The sequence below is a fragment of the Teleopsis dalmanni genome, chromosome 1 (assembly GCF_002237135.1).
Source record: "Teleopsis dalmanni isolate 2A chromosome 1, ASM223713v2, whole genome shotgun sequence".
NCBI classification, from domain to species: Eukaryota; Metazoa; Arthropoda; class Insecta; order Diptera; family Diopsidae; genus Teleopsis; species Teleopsis dalmanni.
The window spans coordinates 105,178,665-105,198,648 of NC_051846.1; the positions used below are offsets into that span (position 1 = coordinate 105,178,665).

Here is a 19,984-nt window from a genome sequence, read left to right on the forward strand (position 1 = left end):
AATAAAACTAAAATTCAATCAATTATATTAATTCCAGTGTTACTAGGAAAATTTGGCCTTAATACTTTCATCGTACCTGTAGGAATAGCTGTGGCAGCGGATTTGATGATAATGCTGCGAAATATTGCAGAGGACAGGGAAATATTGCCGAAGTCGCGTTCAGAGGCGTCTTTAAATAGGGCCCAGTTCGCTTTTTTTTAAATTTCTGAATGTTTTCTTGTCAGCTTCGTATTAAACCTCGAACGACGGAATTGAGATGGTAATGGGAGTGTGGTCTGAGCTTAAAGCTATTTCCATACTCCAATTCGAGGCAGCGAGCAGTCTGGGGCTGGCGAGACTGACATCAGAAGAGCTAAGCCAAGTTGGTGTTACCCTAGTTAAAGAATCTTCATTTAGTACACGAAAAAACGAATTATCAAATTGGAACGCCAATTGTAAACCCCTTTAATCGGTTGGTAGATTTGAAAACCACAGAGGATGGTGGGCATTCAAATACCCAACACAAAACGTGAGTCCCTTTCGAGAAGATGAGAAATATCAGGGGAATGCTGTGATGGGGGCAGCTAGAGTTCAGTGGCAGGTAGATGTTAATAACTTCAATGAATTTAGAAGTCCTACCAATAAAAATGTTCAACCCTATGTGTTATTGAATCCCGCAACAGAAAGGCAACTCCAACTACGTATAAGGGTGAAACCTGACGGGGGTTAGAGCTGAGTTGGGCAAAAGTTTTGTCTCTTGCAGTGCAGCAACTGCGATGTTGTCAGAAGTCAAGAATGCTGAATTTCGGAAAGTTTCCCTTTTAGGCCATTACAATCAAACTGCAGAGTTTTAAGAGGGGAAGACTTGTATAGTTGAAATTTTGTGAAATTTTGAAAATATATACGAATTATAAAAAAATTAAAAAAAAAAAATTTTAAATTATAAAAAAATTTAAAATAAAAACAAAAAAATATTTAAAATTAAAAATATGTTATATATAGTGTATATGGGTCATTTTGGCAAAAAATGACCTCATGATCTCCGATTTGGCTGAAATTTTTTTATGAGCTCCTTTCATAAAATAAGAAGACCCGTATCTCGGAAAAAAATTTTGTGACTTTTTCCTAGGAGATATAGACCCATGGGGTTTTGAGAATTGGCATAGTAGACACATTTTCAAATGGTTATATCTTAAGTTCTATAAAAGGTAGAAACTTGAAATTTACAGCGTTTCAAAGATAATTGATTGAACTTTTATGAAGTTATTTAAACAATTAAAATTGTTAATGTTTAAGTACTAATATGAACCGTTAAATTAAAAAAAAAAAATTTCATAAAGAGGTTTTTTCAAACAGTAGTGAAATACAACAACAAAAATTTTATTTTTTATATTACTTTATTTAATTGAATTTTTGGCTGACCATACAGCTGTTTCGAGTATTGCCAAATACCCTTCATCAGTGGTCTTATAATTCTTGTATTTAATTATTCGTAAATAATTATTTTTGAGACTGCAAGTACCAGGAATCGAACTCGGATCCTGTCAAATGTGAAGCTCAGAATTAGCGCACCTTAACCAAGTGATCCAAAGCCGTACTTGACTTTTTTGTTCGCATATTTTTGCTGGAGTTTTGTTACTTTTGCTATGAAAGTTTTTATTAACAATTTTACTTGCTGTATTTATATATTAGAACGAAATCATAAACCAGCTGTAGAATAATTGAATTAATTAATTAATTATATTTTTTTATTTTTAATTGTTAATCACAAATTTAACATTTTTAATATTCCTCCGGATAACTCTAAGAATAGCGATGAAGAACATGACTCGAATCAATTTTAAAAAATCTGCATGAAGAGTTTAATGGCACAGCAAATGGAACTATGAAAATAAAAATATTGGGTGTGATACATAATTGGTCTATCCGAAAGGGTCACGACTTACTTCTCAAACGCTACAAAATGTATGACTACTGTTGTTAAAAAACTTACTTCAGAGAAATGAATCTTAGAAAGCCATCGCTAGGAAAACATGTACTCAAAAGAGTTTTAAATTTTTACGAATGTGAAGAAAACAGTTAAGTAATGCCTGGGAAAAAAGACTGCGTATCCGTACAAATTGACGAAAAAAGAACACAAATGCAAAAACGGTCCATTCTAAACAATTTGAAGGAGTTGCATACTCTTTTCAAACTCAACCATCCAGACCTGTAATGTAGTTTTTCAAAGTTTGCATCTCTACGACCACAACATTGCGTTCTTGCAGGAGCAAGTAGCACATATTCAGTTTGTGAGTGCTCCATACACGAGAACATGAAATTATTAATAGATGGAGTGAATATAAAAGCACTGACTGCATGCAATAGAAAGCCGATAAATAACTATAAAGATTGATTGATTGATTGACAACATGATTGACACCGTTACATACAAACAATGGGTTCGTGAAGAGGGAAGCACATTAAAAACGTTGATATCCCAAATAGACGAATATTTGCAATCATTAACAGATGGTTTAGACATATTGCTGTTGCATTCTTTTATTGTTAAAAAACAGGCAGAGTTTTTAAATGATAAGAAAAGCAACTTAGCAAGAAATGAATGCATAGTTTTGCGTGATTTTTCCGAAAATTATGCTTTTGTCGTTCAAAACTCTGTTCAAGGTATTCACTGGAATAATAATCAGGCAACAATTCATCCGTTTGCAATATACCACCGTGATGAAAATAAAAAACTACAAATAAAAAATTTTGTCTGCATATTTGACTGTTTACATCACAACACAACTGCTGTACATTTGTTCCAAAAATACGCTATCAAATTCATTAAAAAAATTAGTAGGGATATCAAAAAAATTATTTATTTTTCTGATGGATCGGGTTCACAATATAAAAATAAAAAAAATTTTATTAATTTAACTCATCACAAAATGGACTTTGGTTTGGAAGCAGAATGGCACTTTGCATATGTTTTAACTTACTATATGTAAAGCGCCTTTTTTGAGTGCAATATTACAAAGAAGCTATGCAAATGTTTCTCTACAAGTTCGCTAATCGCGTTAAGGAAAAGCTGAACAATATTATTGTTCATATTTCCTATAATTTTAATGTTTAAGGTTAATTTTTTCTTGCCGATAATGGCGTGTCTTTTTATGACGAAAGAAACTATTTAAAAATTAGACGGATTCGAATAGCAAAGAAAGGACATTTGCATAGCTTCTTTGTAAAATTGCACCTAAAAAAGGCGCTTTACATATAGTAAGTTAAAACATATGCATAACAGATGTCTCTACAAAAAGAATAGCTTTGAAACAAAAATAGGCAAGCTCAAAGAATAATTTTCAATTCGTTGAACTTGTGTTTCCAAATGAAGCTGTTGTTTATAAGCTCGTTCTAATTTAAAGCACGGCAAGTGCTTTGGTTGGTGTCACTAATTAAATAAAAATAAGTGACAAAACCTGGAATTTGAGCATTGAAAGTTTGTGCAGCCTTGGCTTCTTGTGGATAAACACGATTAGTCATCGCTTCTAATTTGACAGGCACGAGTTCTAAGCCTGGGACTTGCAGTCCGAACAAATTATATACGGACTATAAACTAATTAAATAAAATTCGATTATTTCCAAAGACCACTGATGAAGAGTACTTGGGAATACTCGAAACAGCGTTGTATGGTCAGCCAAATTTCAATAAATTAAAAATAAAAAATTGTTGTCTTTTTCCTTTCTTTGCTATTCGAATCCGTCTAAAAAAGTAAACATTTTTGAATAGTTTTTCTTGGAAAATTGATTTTATGGTACTATGGTGCGTATGAGTAACGTGAAGCACACTTGATTAATTAATTTTTTTTAATTACATCTAAAAGGAATATCACACTGGAATTATTTATTTTTTAAGTAGAATTTATATATTAATTTGAATCAAAAGTAAAAAAAAAAATTTGTGTGACATATTCCTTTTTTTTTGTACTGAAAAATTGTGTGTATGTGTTTGGTGTGATATGAAGGATAAATAAATTTTTAAAAGTACTTCTAATTACAATATCGTTTTGAAATTTTTCGGTTTTATGTAGAATTTTATTACTAATCGAAATCAAAAATATTATATAAGAATATATGTAGTATATTCTTTGAAAATTCATTCAATGGAAATGTAGTACAAATGTGCTTGATGTGTTTTGCGGGGAAAAAAAATATAATAAAATATTTTAAAAAATAAGGGGTTCCTGAAAATATTTATTTCGTAGTAAAATTTAAACTGAATCTAAATAAAATATAAAAAATAAAAATTCAAAGACTAGTTTTGAGAAATTTTTTTTAGATTAGGTTCTATACATAAGAAAGAACAAATCATGCAACAGATACGGGTCTTCTTATTTTATGAAAGGAGCTCATAAAAAAATTTCAGACAAATCGGAGATCATGAGGTCAAAAAGGTGTCCGAGTTATAAAAGAATGACGCATATATAGTTGCATTGTCTCAACTATATATGGGTCATAGTGCGTTGTGGAAGTGAGCGATTTTGAGGTGGATTTATGAGTGGAAGTTGGCAACAAGTGCCAACAAAATTAGAATTCTTGCCATGATGCGAGCTTAATCCTGAGCAAGGTCTAAGATGACACCATTGTTGCAGAAATTGCAACGTACAGATATGGTGTTCTTAGAAATTGCTCGATTCCAAACTATGCATAGCCAATTGGTAGAAGAGGGGAATGCCATGGGAGGAGGTTGGGTGGCATTGATTGAAAGAGGACTATCAGTGGTTGACAAAGATGGGGATAGTCTAACTAGACGAGTAATTGGACAACAAGTTCCTCTAAAGGCAAAGTTTAAATCAGTATGGCTATGCAAACCTGAACAGTTATGGAGATGGCATCAGTTATTACAACTGTTGCACCTAACAGATATTTGGTTTCTGCGAATGAGAATGTTGCAGACAGAGCAGTGCCATTTCGAAGGAGTTGGTATGGCGGGACCAGGGTTAGGTTCAATTCTGGCCATTAGAAGTCACATAAGAAGCAAGTTGATTGGAACTTGCTTCTCAGTTCAAAAAACACATATTAACGAAAATATTAAACAAACGCATACCTGTTTGTGTGAGCGCTTTGGGGCTGTTGAACGGCGCTTGGTCATCTTCGACGAGTGACTCCGGAGCGTAGGCCCAGCCGTTCTTGGAACCATTATTTTTTGTTGTCATATTCTAGTACGTAATATTTAACTAATTTGATTGCTTAATGTAATGTGTAATGTATAAGAAGAACATTACATTATAATTATTTTAAATGCGTGTTTAATAAATAAAATTTATTAATTATTATAATTGTATGAAATAATTTATTATGAATAGCTATTCCCTAAGCTATTTAACATCATCTAAAACCAACTAATAGTGCTTATAAGTGCATATCTTATGTATTATCAGCATTATAGATTTGAGTCTCTTTAAATTTTGGTTAGCACGCTATGGACTGCGTTTTTATTATAGTTTACCTATAAGCAAAAATCCAGGCCTTGCACTTACACACATATTAAAACTTCTTCGCTTTTAAAAGTCTGTTTGACTCCAGGGGCCGATAATAACAGTTATTTCAAAATTTTTTATGAAAAAAGCAGCAAGAAAAAGTTGTCTAAACTCATGTTTAAATATACAACCACCTTAGATGAAAAATGCATTTTATATTTTCGTTTTAAATATATTCTGCAATAAGTGCCAGTTATTCATGATTTTAATATTTATAACGCAAAAGTAATAATGAATTCTGCGTGTTAAAATAAAAAGAATTTAAAGAGTTACTTCTGCGCGAAGAAATAAAAAGCATATAAAATAATTATTTTTGAGGAATATAATAGGGGTATTCAGGCAACTGATTAGTTGCTTAGTAGTTAATTACAACAAAAATTTGCACACAAAAATGAAACTAAGCAGAGAATCACCTATTTCGGAGATTTGATTAATAGTGCTGCCAGTACCAAATGTCAGCGCTATGATCATAGGGTGTCTTAAAAAGAAAATGCAAATATAATAAATTAATAAATAAAATTCAGTAAAGCTATAATTTTTAAAGGGTTAAAATATAATTAAAAAGTATAAAATTGAATATTCTGCTTCTTGATATATGACACGTTTGCAATTTTAGTTATATGATAAATTATATGATAAATTTAAATGATATTAAAATTTAAGAATATTTGAGTATTTCACTGTTAACATGCGTTTCTCTTTTGCTGTTGATACGAGTGCTGGCATTTGCACACAACAAACTAATCAGATTACGCATTTGGGTCGTTCAAGCAACTGCTTAACATCAAAATGTTAATTTTTTTTATATGAAGTTTTTGAATCAACTAAGCAACTAACTAATAAGTTGCCTAAATACCCCTAATATAAAGAAAATTAAATTATTATTTTTTGAGTTTTATTTTAAAATGCGAATGATAATAGTTAAAAGGTGATTTTTATTTTTTTATGATAATTGTTACGGTCCCTGTTTGACTGAAATTATTGTATAATATATAATACAAATTATATGAACATATTAAATTTATACATACCATAATTTTTCAGTTCCGAATTAATTAATTGTCTAGATATTCGACAAATAATTTGATGCTTTCCTTTTTTAAAAGTTTTTAATAGATTGTCGAAAATAGTTAACATAGAGCTCACAAAACTATTTATGGGGTCAATTGACTTCGAAGCCTATAAATTTAACTGTTCATTATTCATATTAAACACAATTAATAAATATATACTTACATTGTTGTAAAACATAACATCTGTTTGAAAATAAAATGAAACTCCTTGTAATTTTTGAGAACCTATCTCACCCAAACACTGAGATGCTAATAATTTTTGTTCCCATTTTTCTGAATCACGTATAATATTTATTAAAAACTTTAGCAGTTCAGAAAGCATGTCTTCTTGTAATTGAAACTCCAGTTTATTTAAAGCAAGCTTAATATTAATAAATTCAAATAAAAGTTAGAGCTATATTTATTATTATATAAAAAAATAAACTACTCAAACTTCGTCAATGTTTTAATACCAGTGACATAAAATTGTTGATAACTTATAAGGCTAATTTTTAATATTATAACCGATCATTTAAATGACATATATATTAACTCAAGCCCAATAGAAAAATTTTTGTTTGCTGATGTAAAAACTCAGATACGTTTCTTTTTAATTTCATTATTGCAGAAAATTTAGTAATTGTTAATATGGATAATGAGCCGACCTTCATGACCTTAACTCCCAAGAAGGGAAGTTCTCGACACCACGACAGATCCGAATTTCAAAGGTGGAACTCAACAATCACAGACATTCGCAAGACTTGTAGAAAACTCTTTAATGAAGCTAAATACACAAGCAACTGGACTTTATAAAAAGAGAAGCAATGGGGTTTGAAGTACGCTCTATGACATTTTTGAGAAACTTCAGTGGCTATATAAAAACCTCTTCCAAGATTAGCCGACTGCTCAATTCTCTTCCTGTAAGACTATTATTAGGTTCCAGTGAGTGTGGTCTCCTCAGACCATGTACTGACACATATCAGACAATCCCACTCATTTTCAAGTGACCAACACTTAAAATTCCAGCCAAACACTGGAAAAATACATTAAACTAAGAAAGATAAATACAATACTAAGGTGTGATTTTACATTATACGAAAATTGTTTTGAATCCATTGTTTTGAAAATAACAAAAGTAGCTTCAAGTAAATGGCTGTCACTTTTTTCTGACTAATCGATATATCATAAAATTTTACACATAGTCTTTTGAAGGTTGGTACTTTATAAATGTCATATGGATTTGACAATGGCAGCGCTATCTGTGTATCAGTTACACGACTTATTGACTGATATATTAAAGACATAGTTATTTAAAATACCAATATAACCGGACTGATGTAAGGTGCCATTTTTCGATACCAAATTCCCAAATGCATAGCATGATAGACATCCCCAAAACAAAACCGTGCCACCTTTAAATTATTGAGTGGCTGCACTATTGTATACTTTTGGCGTTGTCGTAAATGCATGGAGTGCTTATCAAACGACCCCTACAATTATAATACAGACTCATTTATCCATAACACATAGTAACAAAACTATATAGGTTTCTTGAAATATTTCAAAGCAAACGAGAAAATATTTGGTAGAGTCGTTACAGTAATATAGGTATAGGTATTGATATAGGTATTGATATTAGCATCTTTCAGCCTGCGATGTAGTGTAGCATCACTAATAATGGCAAGATTATCAACTTTTCCGATGATGATGCAATTTTGACAGGACGTATTGTAGGATTTTCTACGACTGCACATAATAATTTTTATTTATTCCCTTTGATTCATGAGAGGTTGTCTAAAAATTTTTCAAATTTCTGCATATGTTCTTATTTTAACTAGATTTTACACCGCTTTACATAAAAGTTTGCATAACTTTATTAAATTTGTCGCCAAAATACCACTCCTATATGAGGTACCAACCTCAAATCAATTTCAACTGATAATTTCTTGGTTTTTATCATTTTCCTAAATAATTTCTGAAATTTTGAAATCTCTAAATTTGTGTAGTTTGTGACAAAAGCTAACTACTGCACTTACTTAAAGCAAATCCTAGAATAAATGCTCATTAATGTTTTGTGTAAATATTTGTGACGCGAAAAAATATGTGTAAATACTTTTGACAACTAATAAGTATCAGTGCATTTGCATATATTTTTGTTAAATGAACAGTTGTCTTACAAATTCATTTTTTATTTGGTTCTGCATAGATAAAACTAAGTGACAACAAAAAATTTTTTTTAAAATTAAGTCCAACAACAACAACAAAAATCTATTTTAGTGCAATATGCACAAAAATGTTCGTTGTGTAAATACTTTTGACTATGGCTATATATATGTGAATAGTATTAAAATTTAACTATACTTACAAATTCATGTAGTAACTTTAAACTTTCTGTATTATGTTTCCCTTCTAAGATTGATTTTACTACTAACGGCAAGTTTTCACTTTTTCTTTCAATCTGATTAACTAAATGTCGTTTCCGCAGTTCCATGAAATCGGAAGCGTTAGGTAAATCACCCAGATAGTCCAGTATTTCCTTAATTTTTTCACTATGATTGACTATATATTTTATTGTTGAAACAAGAAGGTCTCTAATTTCAATATCTTGAGAGCCCTCATACAATGCGAATATACTTCTTACAATATATTCAATATACATTCGAATAACTTTAACTATTTCATTCACCTCCAAATGGTTAAGAAGTGTATTTTGCAGCATATTAATTAAAAAGGCGTGGATATAACGGTGTTTATCTTAAAAACAATCAAAAATTAGTGTTAATAAATACTATGACTATTGGCATTAATTAACTTACCGTCTTGTAAATGATGTATAATTAAAAATAGCATATCCCGAATAAAAAACATTATAATATACTCAGCAGAGTCCCCAGATTTCTTATTTGCTGGTAAAGACTCAATTATTAGCAATACAATACTATTATACATACACAAATACTTTAGTTGCTCAGTGAAAAAAAAACTGGTCATAAAGTTATCTTTTAATTCATTTACAACATTTACTAAGAGTAGTGGATTCGTAATTGTAAGTGTATAAAATAAATGCGATACGCTATCATTATTTTTGAAACTTTTACTCTGAAAAACAATATGTTATATATTTTATTACAAATAAAAAATTTTTCTTACTAAGTTGAAGCATATACACTTCTTAAAAGAAGTATATGACAAATTAAACCACTTATGTGTATCACTCCAAACGGTATATCCACACAAATCCTCAAAATGTTTATTATCCCTTAACTGAGTGGTTAAACTTAAAAATGTTTTCCAATTCATTAAAGACTTAGAACAAAGAGAAATTACATCAAGTTTAAACGTATTGATATTGTCAAATAATGTATTGTAGTGTTGATGATATTCTTTTTTTTCTGTCTCTTGGCACATTGATATTTTTGGCAACACAATTGCAGCAATGATGGGAAGGGCCAACTATAAATGCAAAACATAATCAGCATTATCATATTATCACAAATTTTGTTTTAAAATTTATTTTTTTATATGAAGGTATTCTATTTCCAAAAGAAAAACAGAATATTGTAAATACTTGTTATTTCACAAGCGGAGAAAATTTAGACTAAAAATTACTTCATCACCTTCGATTTGGTTGAAATTTTATTATCTCGAAATTAAAAACGAAAAAACTTTCAAAATACACCCCCAAAAATTTTAATATTTTAGTTCTTTATTTTATTATATTTTAGTTTTTTATATTTAATAAAAATAATCAATTTTTTTTAATTAATTAAAAAGGTTTGACCTACAAACCTCAACTTGAAGATTATAATTTCAAAAAAAGAATGATGCATTTCATTTCACTACAATAGTACAATACTTTTCTTTGAAATAGTTGAATTTCGGTAATGGAACTTTTGCTGTCACATCCTTACAGTGGTATACCATACATCTATATATATTGGTTTCAAAATTTGTTTTTAAAATGATAATTTATTATAAATTTGCAGCCTATAAGATAACTTATCTTGTTTAATTTTTAGTCAAATTTTTCTCTTTTATTTTTTACGTGCGCCATCTAACGCACCTTTGCATCCCGAGTAAAGCATTTTGTTTCATTAGCCTGTGGACATTTTGTTTCATTTATCTATGGATTAAAAGATGTACTTTTTAATCCGAAAATTATATGTAGTGATTTGGTGTTGCTAACACAAAATTAACAGCGAATTGTAATTCAGCAGTAGCTTCTTCAATTTTTTCTTCGACTCTCAAAAGAGCTGCACCATATGCAAATGAAGCGGTAATATATTGATTTGAAGCCGGTAGGTCAGATGTATACACCGGATATAAAAGTAGTACAAGGAAACTACTTTGTGGCAGACTAGCACTGATATCTTCATGATTTTAAGAACAAACATGAAAACATTTTTAACCCCAAATTATCTATCTTTAAGATACGAAAAAAGAATGAAATTTATTTTAATTTCAGTAGCAAATTGAGTGCCACACTTTGGCAATTGTATGCACAACTCTGTAAACTTGGTCAATAGTTGAGTGGCATTTTCCAAATCCAAACTGGTTTGTCTATATATTTAATAAAAATAATCAGATACCCCAGCAAAATAATAACACACAAAAGGAAATTGGCGTTACAACCTATGTCGTTATTAGATCAAAATCTGGCAATTTCTTTAAAGTTAATTTTTGTATTTCGCGTAGCATTTCCTTTGTTGTGACGGGAGTTATAATCATTTTTTTTCTAACCAATCTATTCATTTAGTATGTTTATTAGGGTGGTTCGAAAACAAAATTTTTTTTTGCCTCTAGTATAGAGTAGAAAACTGTAAAAAAATAAAAATGATCAGTTGATATATTTCGTTCGCGCATCGTCTCCAAAAGTTGGCAAAACTTGTAACGAACCTTTCTGGCCGGGGTTTTACTCGCCGGATTCAAGGTTCAGTCCTACAATAAATTTATTTGATAGGAACAGTGGAATACGGTGGATGGTGACGTTGGTACGGTGATATGGTTTGAAGAAATGTGAATTTCTTCTCTATACAATGGATTTGACGTAGAAATGTTAATTTCGACGCCCCTGACAAAAGGTTTGAAGAAATGTGAATCTCTTCTTTATACACTGGATTTGGCGTAGAAATGTTAATTTCAGCGCCCCTGACAAAAGGTTTGAAGAAATGTGAATTTCTTCTCTATACAATGGATTTTGGCGTAGAAATGTTAATTTCAGCGCCCCTGACAAAAGGTTTGAAGAAATGTGAATTTCTTCTCTATACAATGGATTTGGCGTAGAAATGTTAATTTCAGCGCCCCTGACAAAAGGTTTGAAGAAATGTGAATTTCTTCTCTATACAATGGATTTGACGTAGAAATGTTAATTTCGACGCCCCTGACAAAAGGTTTGAAGAAATGTGAATTTCTTCTTCATACAATGGATTTGGTATGGGTGCTAATACTCATGTGGTATTATCACCTTACCGCGTAATTTACTAACGAAAATTTGATTTCGTTATGAACAATAGAGTAATAGAAATTTATATTTCTATTACTATTAACGAAATGTTAATTTCGTTATTAATTATGATTTTTAATAGAAATGTGTATTTCTATTAAAAATAAAAAAAAATAAAAACAAAAGAGAAATCGAGATGTAAATTTCGATTCTTGGTGTTTCAGCACATGTAATATAGAGCGACCTGTTCTTAGCTCGCTGTCTTGCTGAATCCCCGTCTACTGCGTTTGCTTCGCCTTTTATACTTGTGATGTGCGAAGCAAGCAGTATCTTTGTTCTTGTGATTTCAACGGTTCGTTGTTTACAAGTTTCTTTCTATTGTTGTTTGTTTTCTTGTTGTTTATTTTGTTTTTATTATATTTGTGTTGTTTGGTATTATTTGTGTAGTAAAATTTAGTTAGTGTAAATTTTATGTTACAAACTGATTAAATCGAATATTTTCAAAATAATTTTACTATTATTAGTATAAATACAATTAATACGGTTTAACTATTCGTGTTCAGTTTAAATTCCAAAATATTAAAATAAAATAACAAACCACTGATATAATAATATTAACCTGTTGCCCAATATCATCGCATAATAACACGCGTAATTTTCGCGTCTTTCTTCATATTTCAAAATGACGACATTTGCAAATTGTAACTGAATATAAATGCATCGCACAATGGTCTATTACCGTAATATATTGTTTTAACTAACAGAAATACAAATATTATTAAACATCAATCATAGTATAAAGTATACCATTCGCAATTTACTTAAAATATTCGAAATTGTCCATCCTTTCCCTAGCCAACCAACCATCTAAATAGGGTGTGTTATTAATTTTGTTTACATGTCATATCAAACTACGCAGCTACCCATACGAATGAAGTAAAGACCTGACTTGTCCGAAAAATCAGGCATGTTCGATCTTGATAAGAGTTTTGCTCTGATTGAATCATTCCTTGCACTTTATCCGCAAACTGTATTGGAAGTTTCAGCCACAAGTTTTATGCACCTCTTGACTGCTTGCGCATGACATGGATAATTCTTAAAATCTAGGAGTGTTTCGGACTTTTGTTTACAAATACCTTCAATTTCTTATTAATTACTTCTCGTAACAAAGGTGTAAGTGTCAATTTGCACAACTTACAATCAATAATTTGTGTAAAATCTTCAGCTTTAAAATTCAACTTTGGCAATAAAAATTCTATAATCGCTTTTTCTTTGAATTGCCTTGTTTTAAAAATTCTTTCGCATTCAAGTTGTCGATTTTTCTTTCTTGTCTACAATGATTGCTGGAAGTTCTCCTGCGTGCTTCTGGTGACTTGGGATGTTGATCACTAAGTCCGATGACTTCAAATGTCGATCCCTAACTGCCTTTGCTAAGCAAATGAGTCGTCTTATATACGCATTTGAAAAAACTGTAATGTAGCGCAAAGCTTAGTTTACAAGCATTTTTGTCGCCGTTTCTGTTTTGTGCTTTCGCCGCAGATCTTTTAATGATATGCGCGCGAGTTACAATTACTCACCAAGCCGCCACCCAAGATGACACCACATAAATTATCTTAAGAATATTCATTATACTCTCATTGTATTTCTTTTCTTATATATATAAAATGCTTAATCTTTTATTATTGTTTATTTACTTATTGTATTTTATTTTACTTAGTTTCTTATTACAAAATTTATTATTGCTTTTGTATACAAATATTTAGTATCGTATTTTCTCATGTCAATGTACTCATATTACCACATAAGTCACACTTATGTTATTCGACCTAGAAATAAAAAAAGCCGCACATAGGCAAAACAGTATTACAAAATATCCGCTAATAATAAAAATGCAAGTGGTAGAAATTTCGAAAGTAACCCACTTACGAAATTTCTACAACAACAACAATACGTTGCATTCCTAAGTAATGTTTAGGAAATGCAACAGATATTCAAGTGGAATTTTGTTTATGTGCAATAAATTATTTTTGGGTCACAATATCGATTAGTATTGAATGTAAATTTTGAATATATAAATTGTACTTATAAAATTTTTGGTTCAGAATAAATTTGTCTTTGAAAGTATACACAACGCACCGTGTTTTATTTAATTTTTCTACACTGAGTTAAGACCGAACCTTAACTGGCGCAGTCGACGCGGAACGGAATAAAGTGTAAAAAAGTGACTAAGTGAAATCGAAAATAAATATATAAATATAAAAAATAATATAAAATATTAGCACGTGAAATAAATTTATAAATTCATCGAACAGTAATTTTAACGGTTTCATTCTCTCGAATTCAAAAAAAAAAAAAAGAAAAAAAAATCTGTTAGTGAACAAACGCTTTGGGTATTGACCCTTAAATTCCGTAAAAGAACCTTAAAAACAGTGCTAAAGGAAATAACAATAAACGTGTGATTTGTGTAATTTGGAAGCAAATTTTTCTCAACATCGCAGGACACCTTTTTCATCAACTTTAAAAGAAGACTTTAATTACATCGCAGGACACCTTTTTCATCAACTTTAAAAGAAAACTTTAATTACATCGCAGGACACCTTTTTCATCAACTTTAAAAGAAAACTTTAATTACATCGCAGGACACCTTTTTCATCAACTTTAAAAGAAGAATATAATTGTATCACAGGACCTTTCATTGACCAAATTTAAGAGAAGGCTAACACTGGGTAAAAATGATGATAATATTTCCTATTTTTGGATGCATGTAAGTTAATATGTTCATATAACTAATATAAATTAAATAATTAAATAATAAAAAAAAATAAAAATAAAAATAAAATAAAAAGGAATTAAATGAGGCAAAGTGAATTGTTTTTTGACAAATTGAATTTATATTTGAAACAAATAATAACCACAACTTGTTTTTATACATATATACACATTAATTTTTTTTTTTCCCTTAAACTGAATTATACCGTGAACAAAATTAAAAATAAATTATAACTTATCTTGATTTATATTGAATATTATATCATATCATATCATATCATATATATATATACATTAAATTATCTTTCTCTTCAAACAAGTTATACACATGTTGATTTATACTGAATTTTACTTATACACGATTTTAAATTAAACAAAATATATAAGAACTTATTTTATATAAATAAGCGAAACAATCTATATAAAGTAGGAAAACCTTCTTGAAAATAAATAAGATACGGCAAAGTAAATTAAACTAATGCCGAAAACGAGAAATTCGTTAGTACCATACTCATTGAGGCGTCTATCCCACAATCTTACACCTATTTCTGAAACAGACAAAACCAGTGACAACACAGAAACCATGACTTCCGAACAACACAGTTCTCCCACTACCACCCTAAGTTTGCAATCCGACATTTTTAATTCATTAAGAATTCCTGACGCAATTAAAGACCTTCCTAAATATGACGGAAATCCAAAACTACTATACGAATTTATTAATAACGTAGAAGAAATATTACTACATTTGAGAGGTATTGACGGAACACCTTACGGACAAATTCTACTTAGGGCTATTCGTAATAAAATTCAAGGACAGGCAAATGAAGTTTTAAATATGTATGGCACTTCTTTAAACTGGGATGAAATTAAAAACAATCTCATTATCCATTACTCAGACAAGCGTACGGAGACATCACTAATAAAGGATCTCCATTCTTTAAAGCAATATAACAAAACGGTTGAAAATTTTTACAGTGAAGTGATTGAGGTTCAATCTTCCCTCTGTAACACCATGTTAATTCATGAAGTAGACCAAAATGTTATAATAGCGAAGAAAAAGTTATTTTCCGAAATGTGCTTAAACACATTTCTTGGCGGGTTAAAAGAACCACTAGGTTCTAGAATTAGAGCAATGCAACCTGACACCATTGCAACAGCATTTGCATACTGCATTAAAGAACAAAACATTTCATACCAACGGAGTGAAACCTCATATAGACCACAACACTATAATAGACCCTATAATAGAACTTATAATTACCCAAATAGACAACAACCTTACTCCAAATACTCTGCAACGATATCAAAACCCGAGACCCATAGCCAACAACCAATACAGAACTCAGAATCCAACAACATGGACCTCATACGATAGAAGGCCACACCAACACGCCCAGAGTAATAACAGGAATCAACAAGCAGAACGATTTCCAGCTATCAAATCAAGCCAGAATTCAATGGTGAGGAATCCCAACAACAGTAACTTTCATTTCAACGAAACGGAAAGCCTAGACCACCACTTTGAAAATGATACCAACAACATAATAAAAACCCAGGATAACCAAAATTTTTTCAAACCAGCCTCCAAGAACCGACGGGATATATAAACCCAAAGGAACTGCCATTCACTCTCCCATTCATAATTATAAGTTCACCCTTTGGCAGACCACTAAAATTTCTTTTAGATACAGGTGCATCAATGTCATTTATAAATCCTGAATTTATTCCAAACGACAAACAGTACGAATGCAATCCTGTAACAATAACTACCGTTCTCAGTAAATACAAATTAAAAGCATATACAATTCTTCCCATATTCTCTGAATTCAATCAAGCTGGTCAAACCAAGTTTTTATTATTTAAGTTCCATAATTACTTTGATGGACTATTAGGAATAGACATACTAACCCAACTAGATGCTAAAATCGACCTCAAAAATAAAATTATGTCAACTAAAAATGCTGTAAATAACATTAACCTCAAGCCGAACCCATCGTCAGGGCAAATAGCTATACCAGCGTATTCAAAAATATTGGCCAGACTTCCAGTAAGCCAGGAAGCCGGCAATGTATATATTAACGCAATTGAGATAAAGCCGAACCTTTATATTGCAGGTGGGCTTTATAATGCGAACAATTGGTATAGTACGGTTGAATTAATAAATTATTCTAACAAGGATCAATCACTTTTTATCGAATAACCCTTAAAAGTAAATATCTATGATCCTTCGAACTTTGTAGAATGCTATAATTTACACGAAGAAATTATAGAAAATTCTGAAACAACAAATGTCGGCCATTTGATAAGAACTAACCATCTCAATACTGAGGAAAAGAAACAACTTTTAAGGGTATGCAATAATTACAGCGACCTATTGTATAAAGAGGGAGACGAGCTTACATTTACAAATAAAATCAAACATAAAATTAATACCACAGACGACATTCCGGTATTCACGAAATCATACAGATACCCATACGTACACAAAGAAGAAGTTAAAAGACAAATCACCGACATGCTAAAGCAAGGCATAATTCAACATAGTTACTCGCCTTGGAGTTCACCAGTTTGGGTAGTTCCTAAGAAGCTAGACGCAAAAGGTGAACAGAAGTGGAGATTAGTCATAGACTACAGGAAAATCAGCGAAAAAACAATAGCAGATAGATATCCACTACCAAATATTAGCGAAATTCTTGACAAATTAGGGAGATGTCTATATTTCACCACCCTAGATCTTGCAAGTGGGTTCCATCAAATTGAAATGGATAAAAATCACGTCCAAAAAACAGCTTTTACGGTAGAAGGTGGACACTATGAGTATACGAGAATGCCTTTCGGATTAAAAAATGCTCCTTCCACGTTCCAAAGAGTTATGGACAATGTTTTACAAGACTTAGTGGGAAAAATCTGTCTAGTTTATCTTGATGACATTATAATTTATTCAACATCCATGCAGGAACATTTAGAAAGTATTAAATTAGTCTTCGATAAACTTCGCGAAGCAAAATTTAAAATACAACTAGATAAATGTGAATTCCTAAAGAAGGAAATAGCTTTTTTAGGTCATATAATCACACCTGATGGCATCAAACCAAATCCTTCAAAGATTCATGCGATTCAAAACTTTCCTCTACCCCGAACTCGAACCGAAATTAAAGCCTTCCTTGGTTTAATTGGATACTATAGGAAATTCATCAGAGATCTTGCTAAATTAACCAAACCACTTACAAATTGCCTAAAGAAAGGTGCAGAAATCAAATTAGATAAAAATTATGTAGAGGCTTTTGAGATCTGTAAAACCATCCTAAGTAACGACCCTTTATTACAATATCCAGACTTCACACAACCCTTCGTAGTTACAACAGATGCCAGTAATTTTGCATTAGGAGCCGTCTTATCCCAAGGTCGTATCGGGAGCGACAAGCCAATATGTTTTGCAAGTCGAACTCTAAATCAGAGTGAATGCAACTACTCAACCATCGAGAAAGAGCTACTAGCCATCGTTTGGGCAATAAAGTATTTTCGCCCATATCTTTTTGGCAGGAAATTTAAAATTGTGACTGATCATAAACCACTAACATGGCTGATGAATCTTAAGGAACCAAATTCTAAATTAGTACGTTGGCGACTCAAAATGGAAGAATACGATTACGAAATAGTGTACAAAAAAGGGAAATCCAACACAAATGCAGATGCTTTAAGCCGTGTCAAAATAAATAATTCAGTGGACTCTCCACAAGGAATATATATAAATGTTAGAGAAGAGTGTAGCACCATACAGGAAAATCTAAATAATTGTATCCCAATTTCGGAAAAACCAATTAATGAATTTAATTTACAATTCATTATTGAAACCACAAATGAGGGTCCCCCAATGAAAACCGAAACAATTTTTAAGAACAAACAACGTAGGACCATCCGTAGGCCTGAATACAACGAAGAAGTCATACTAAACCTTTTAAAAAATTTCATACCCCCAAACAAACTCTCTGCAATATTCTCGGATGACGACACATTTCGTATCATTCAAGAAGTATATTATAAATATTTTTCTAGCAACAAAACTTTTAAACTCACTCGGTGCACACAAGTTCTGAAAGATATTACAACGGAAGAGGAACAAGAAAAGATTGTTAGGGAATATCATAATAACTCCAATCATAGAGGAATCCAAGAAAATATGCTACATTTAAAAAGAGAGCTATATTTTCCAAATATGAAGGCCAGAATTACAGAGACCATCAATAACTGTGATAAATGCAAAACCCTGAAATACGATAGAAACCCTCCCAAACCTGAATACGAAAAACCAGAAATACCACCAAAACCTTTAGAAATCATTCATATTGACCTTTATAGCATTAATCATAATCAAATGCTTACATTAATAGACAAATTTTCAAAATTCGCTTGCGGATACACACTCCCTTGTAGGACTAGTGTAACCATCCTAAAGTATTTAAAGAATTATATTAGCACATACGGCATACCAAAGAAAATAATATGTGACCAAGGTGCAGAATTCGACTCGAATATATTCAAGGATTTTTGCAAACAATTCAATATAGATCTACATTTCACATCCTTTCAGCAGACTAGTAGCAACGCACCAGTAGAACGTCTTCATTCAACCTTAACTGAAATCTATAGATTAATATTCACAACCCGAAAAGAGAAAAAATTGTCAACCGAACATGAGGAGATATTATTTGAAACGTTCATTACGTATAACAATGCCATACACTCCTCAACCAAGCATACCCCTTACGAACTTTTCTTCGGTAGACCCTATACATTTAATAAACAAACGAATCTCTCAAATGAACATGAATACCTACAGAAACTTAATGAATTCCTTAACAAACTATACCCAAAAGTACAGGAGGACATGAAAACGAAAACATCTAACATAATTGACAAACTAAACAAGACGAAAGAAATTCCAAAAGAATTTGAAGAACATGACATTGTATTTAGAAAAGAAGCTAGGAGAAATAAAATTACACCTAGGTTCTCAAAACATATTATATCAAAAAATAATGATAAAACTGTTTTAACTACACGTAATAAAAAAATTCATAAATGCAAACTAAGAAGACAGGTGAAGAAACACCACACAGAAATTACTCAATAAATAAAGTATATTATAAAAAAAAATTACATATATAATAATTTAATAATAATAACATATTGCAGTGCGAAATTAATGTCATTGTATA

General features: G+C 31.0%; 1 protein-coding gene across 1 annotated transcript in view; it reads right to left on the reverse strand.

Moving 5' to 3' along the window:
* Positions 1-19,984, reverse strand: part of LOC119669360 (serine/threonine-protein kinase ATM) — a gene marked incomplete at its 5' end in the record, with an annotated part of 132,358 nt that overhangs the window by 61,842 nt on the left and 50,532 nt on the right. Inside the window, 5 exon segments of the mRNA XM_038079219.1 lie at positions 6,530-6,677; positions 6,735-6,932; positions 8,916-9,304; positions 9,367-9,649; positions 9,701-10,003. Of these exon segments, the coding sequence (XP_037935147.1) occupies positions 6,530-6,677; positions 6,735-6,932; positions 8,916-9,304; positions 9,367-9,649; positions 9,701-10,003 (1,321 nt within the window).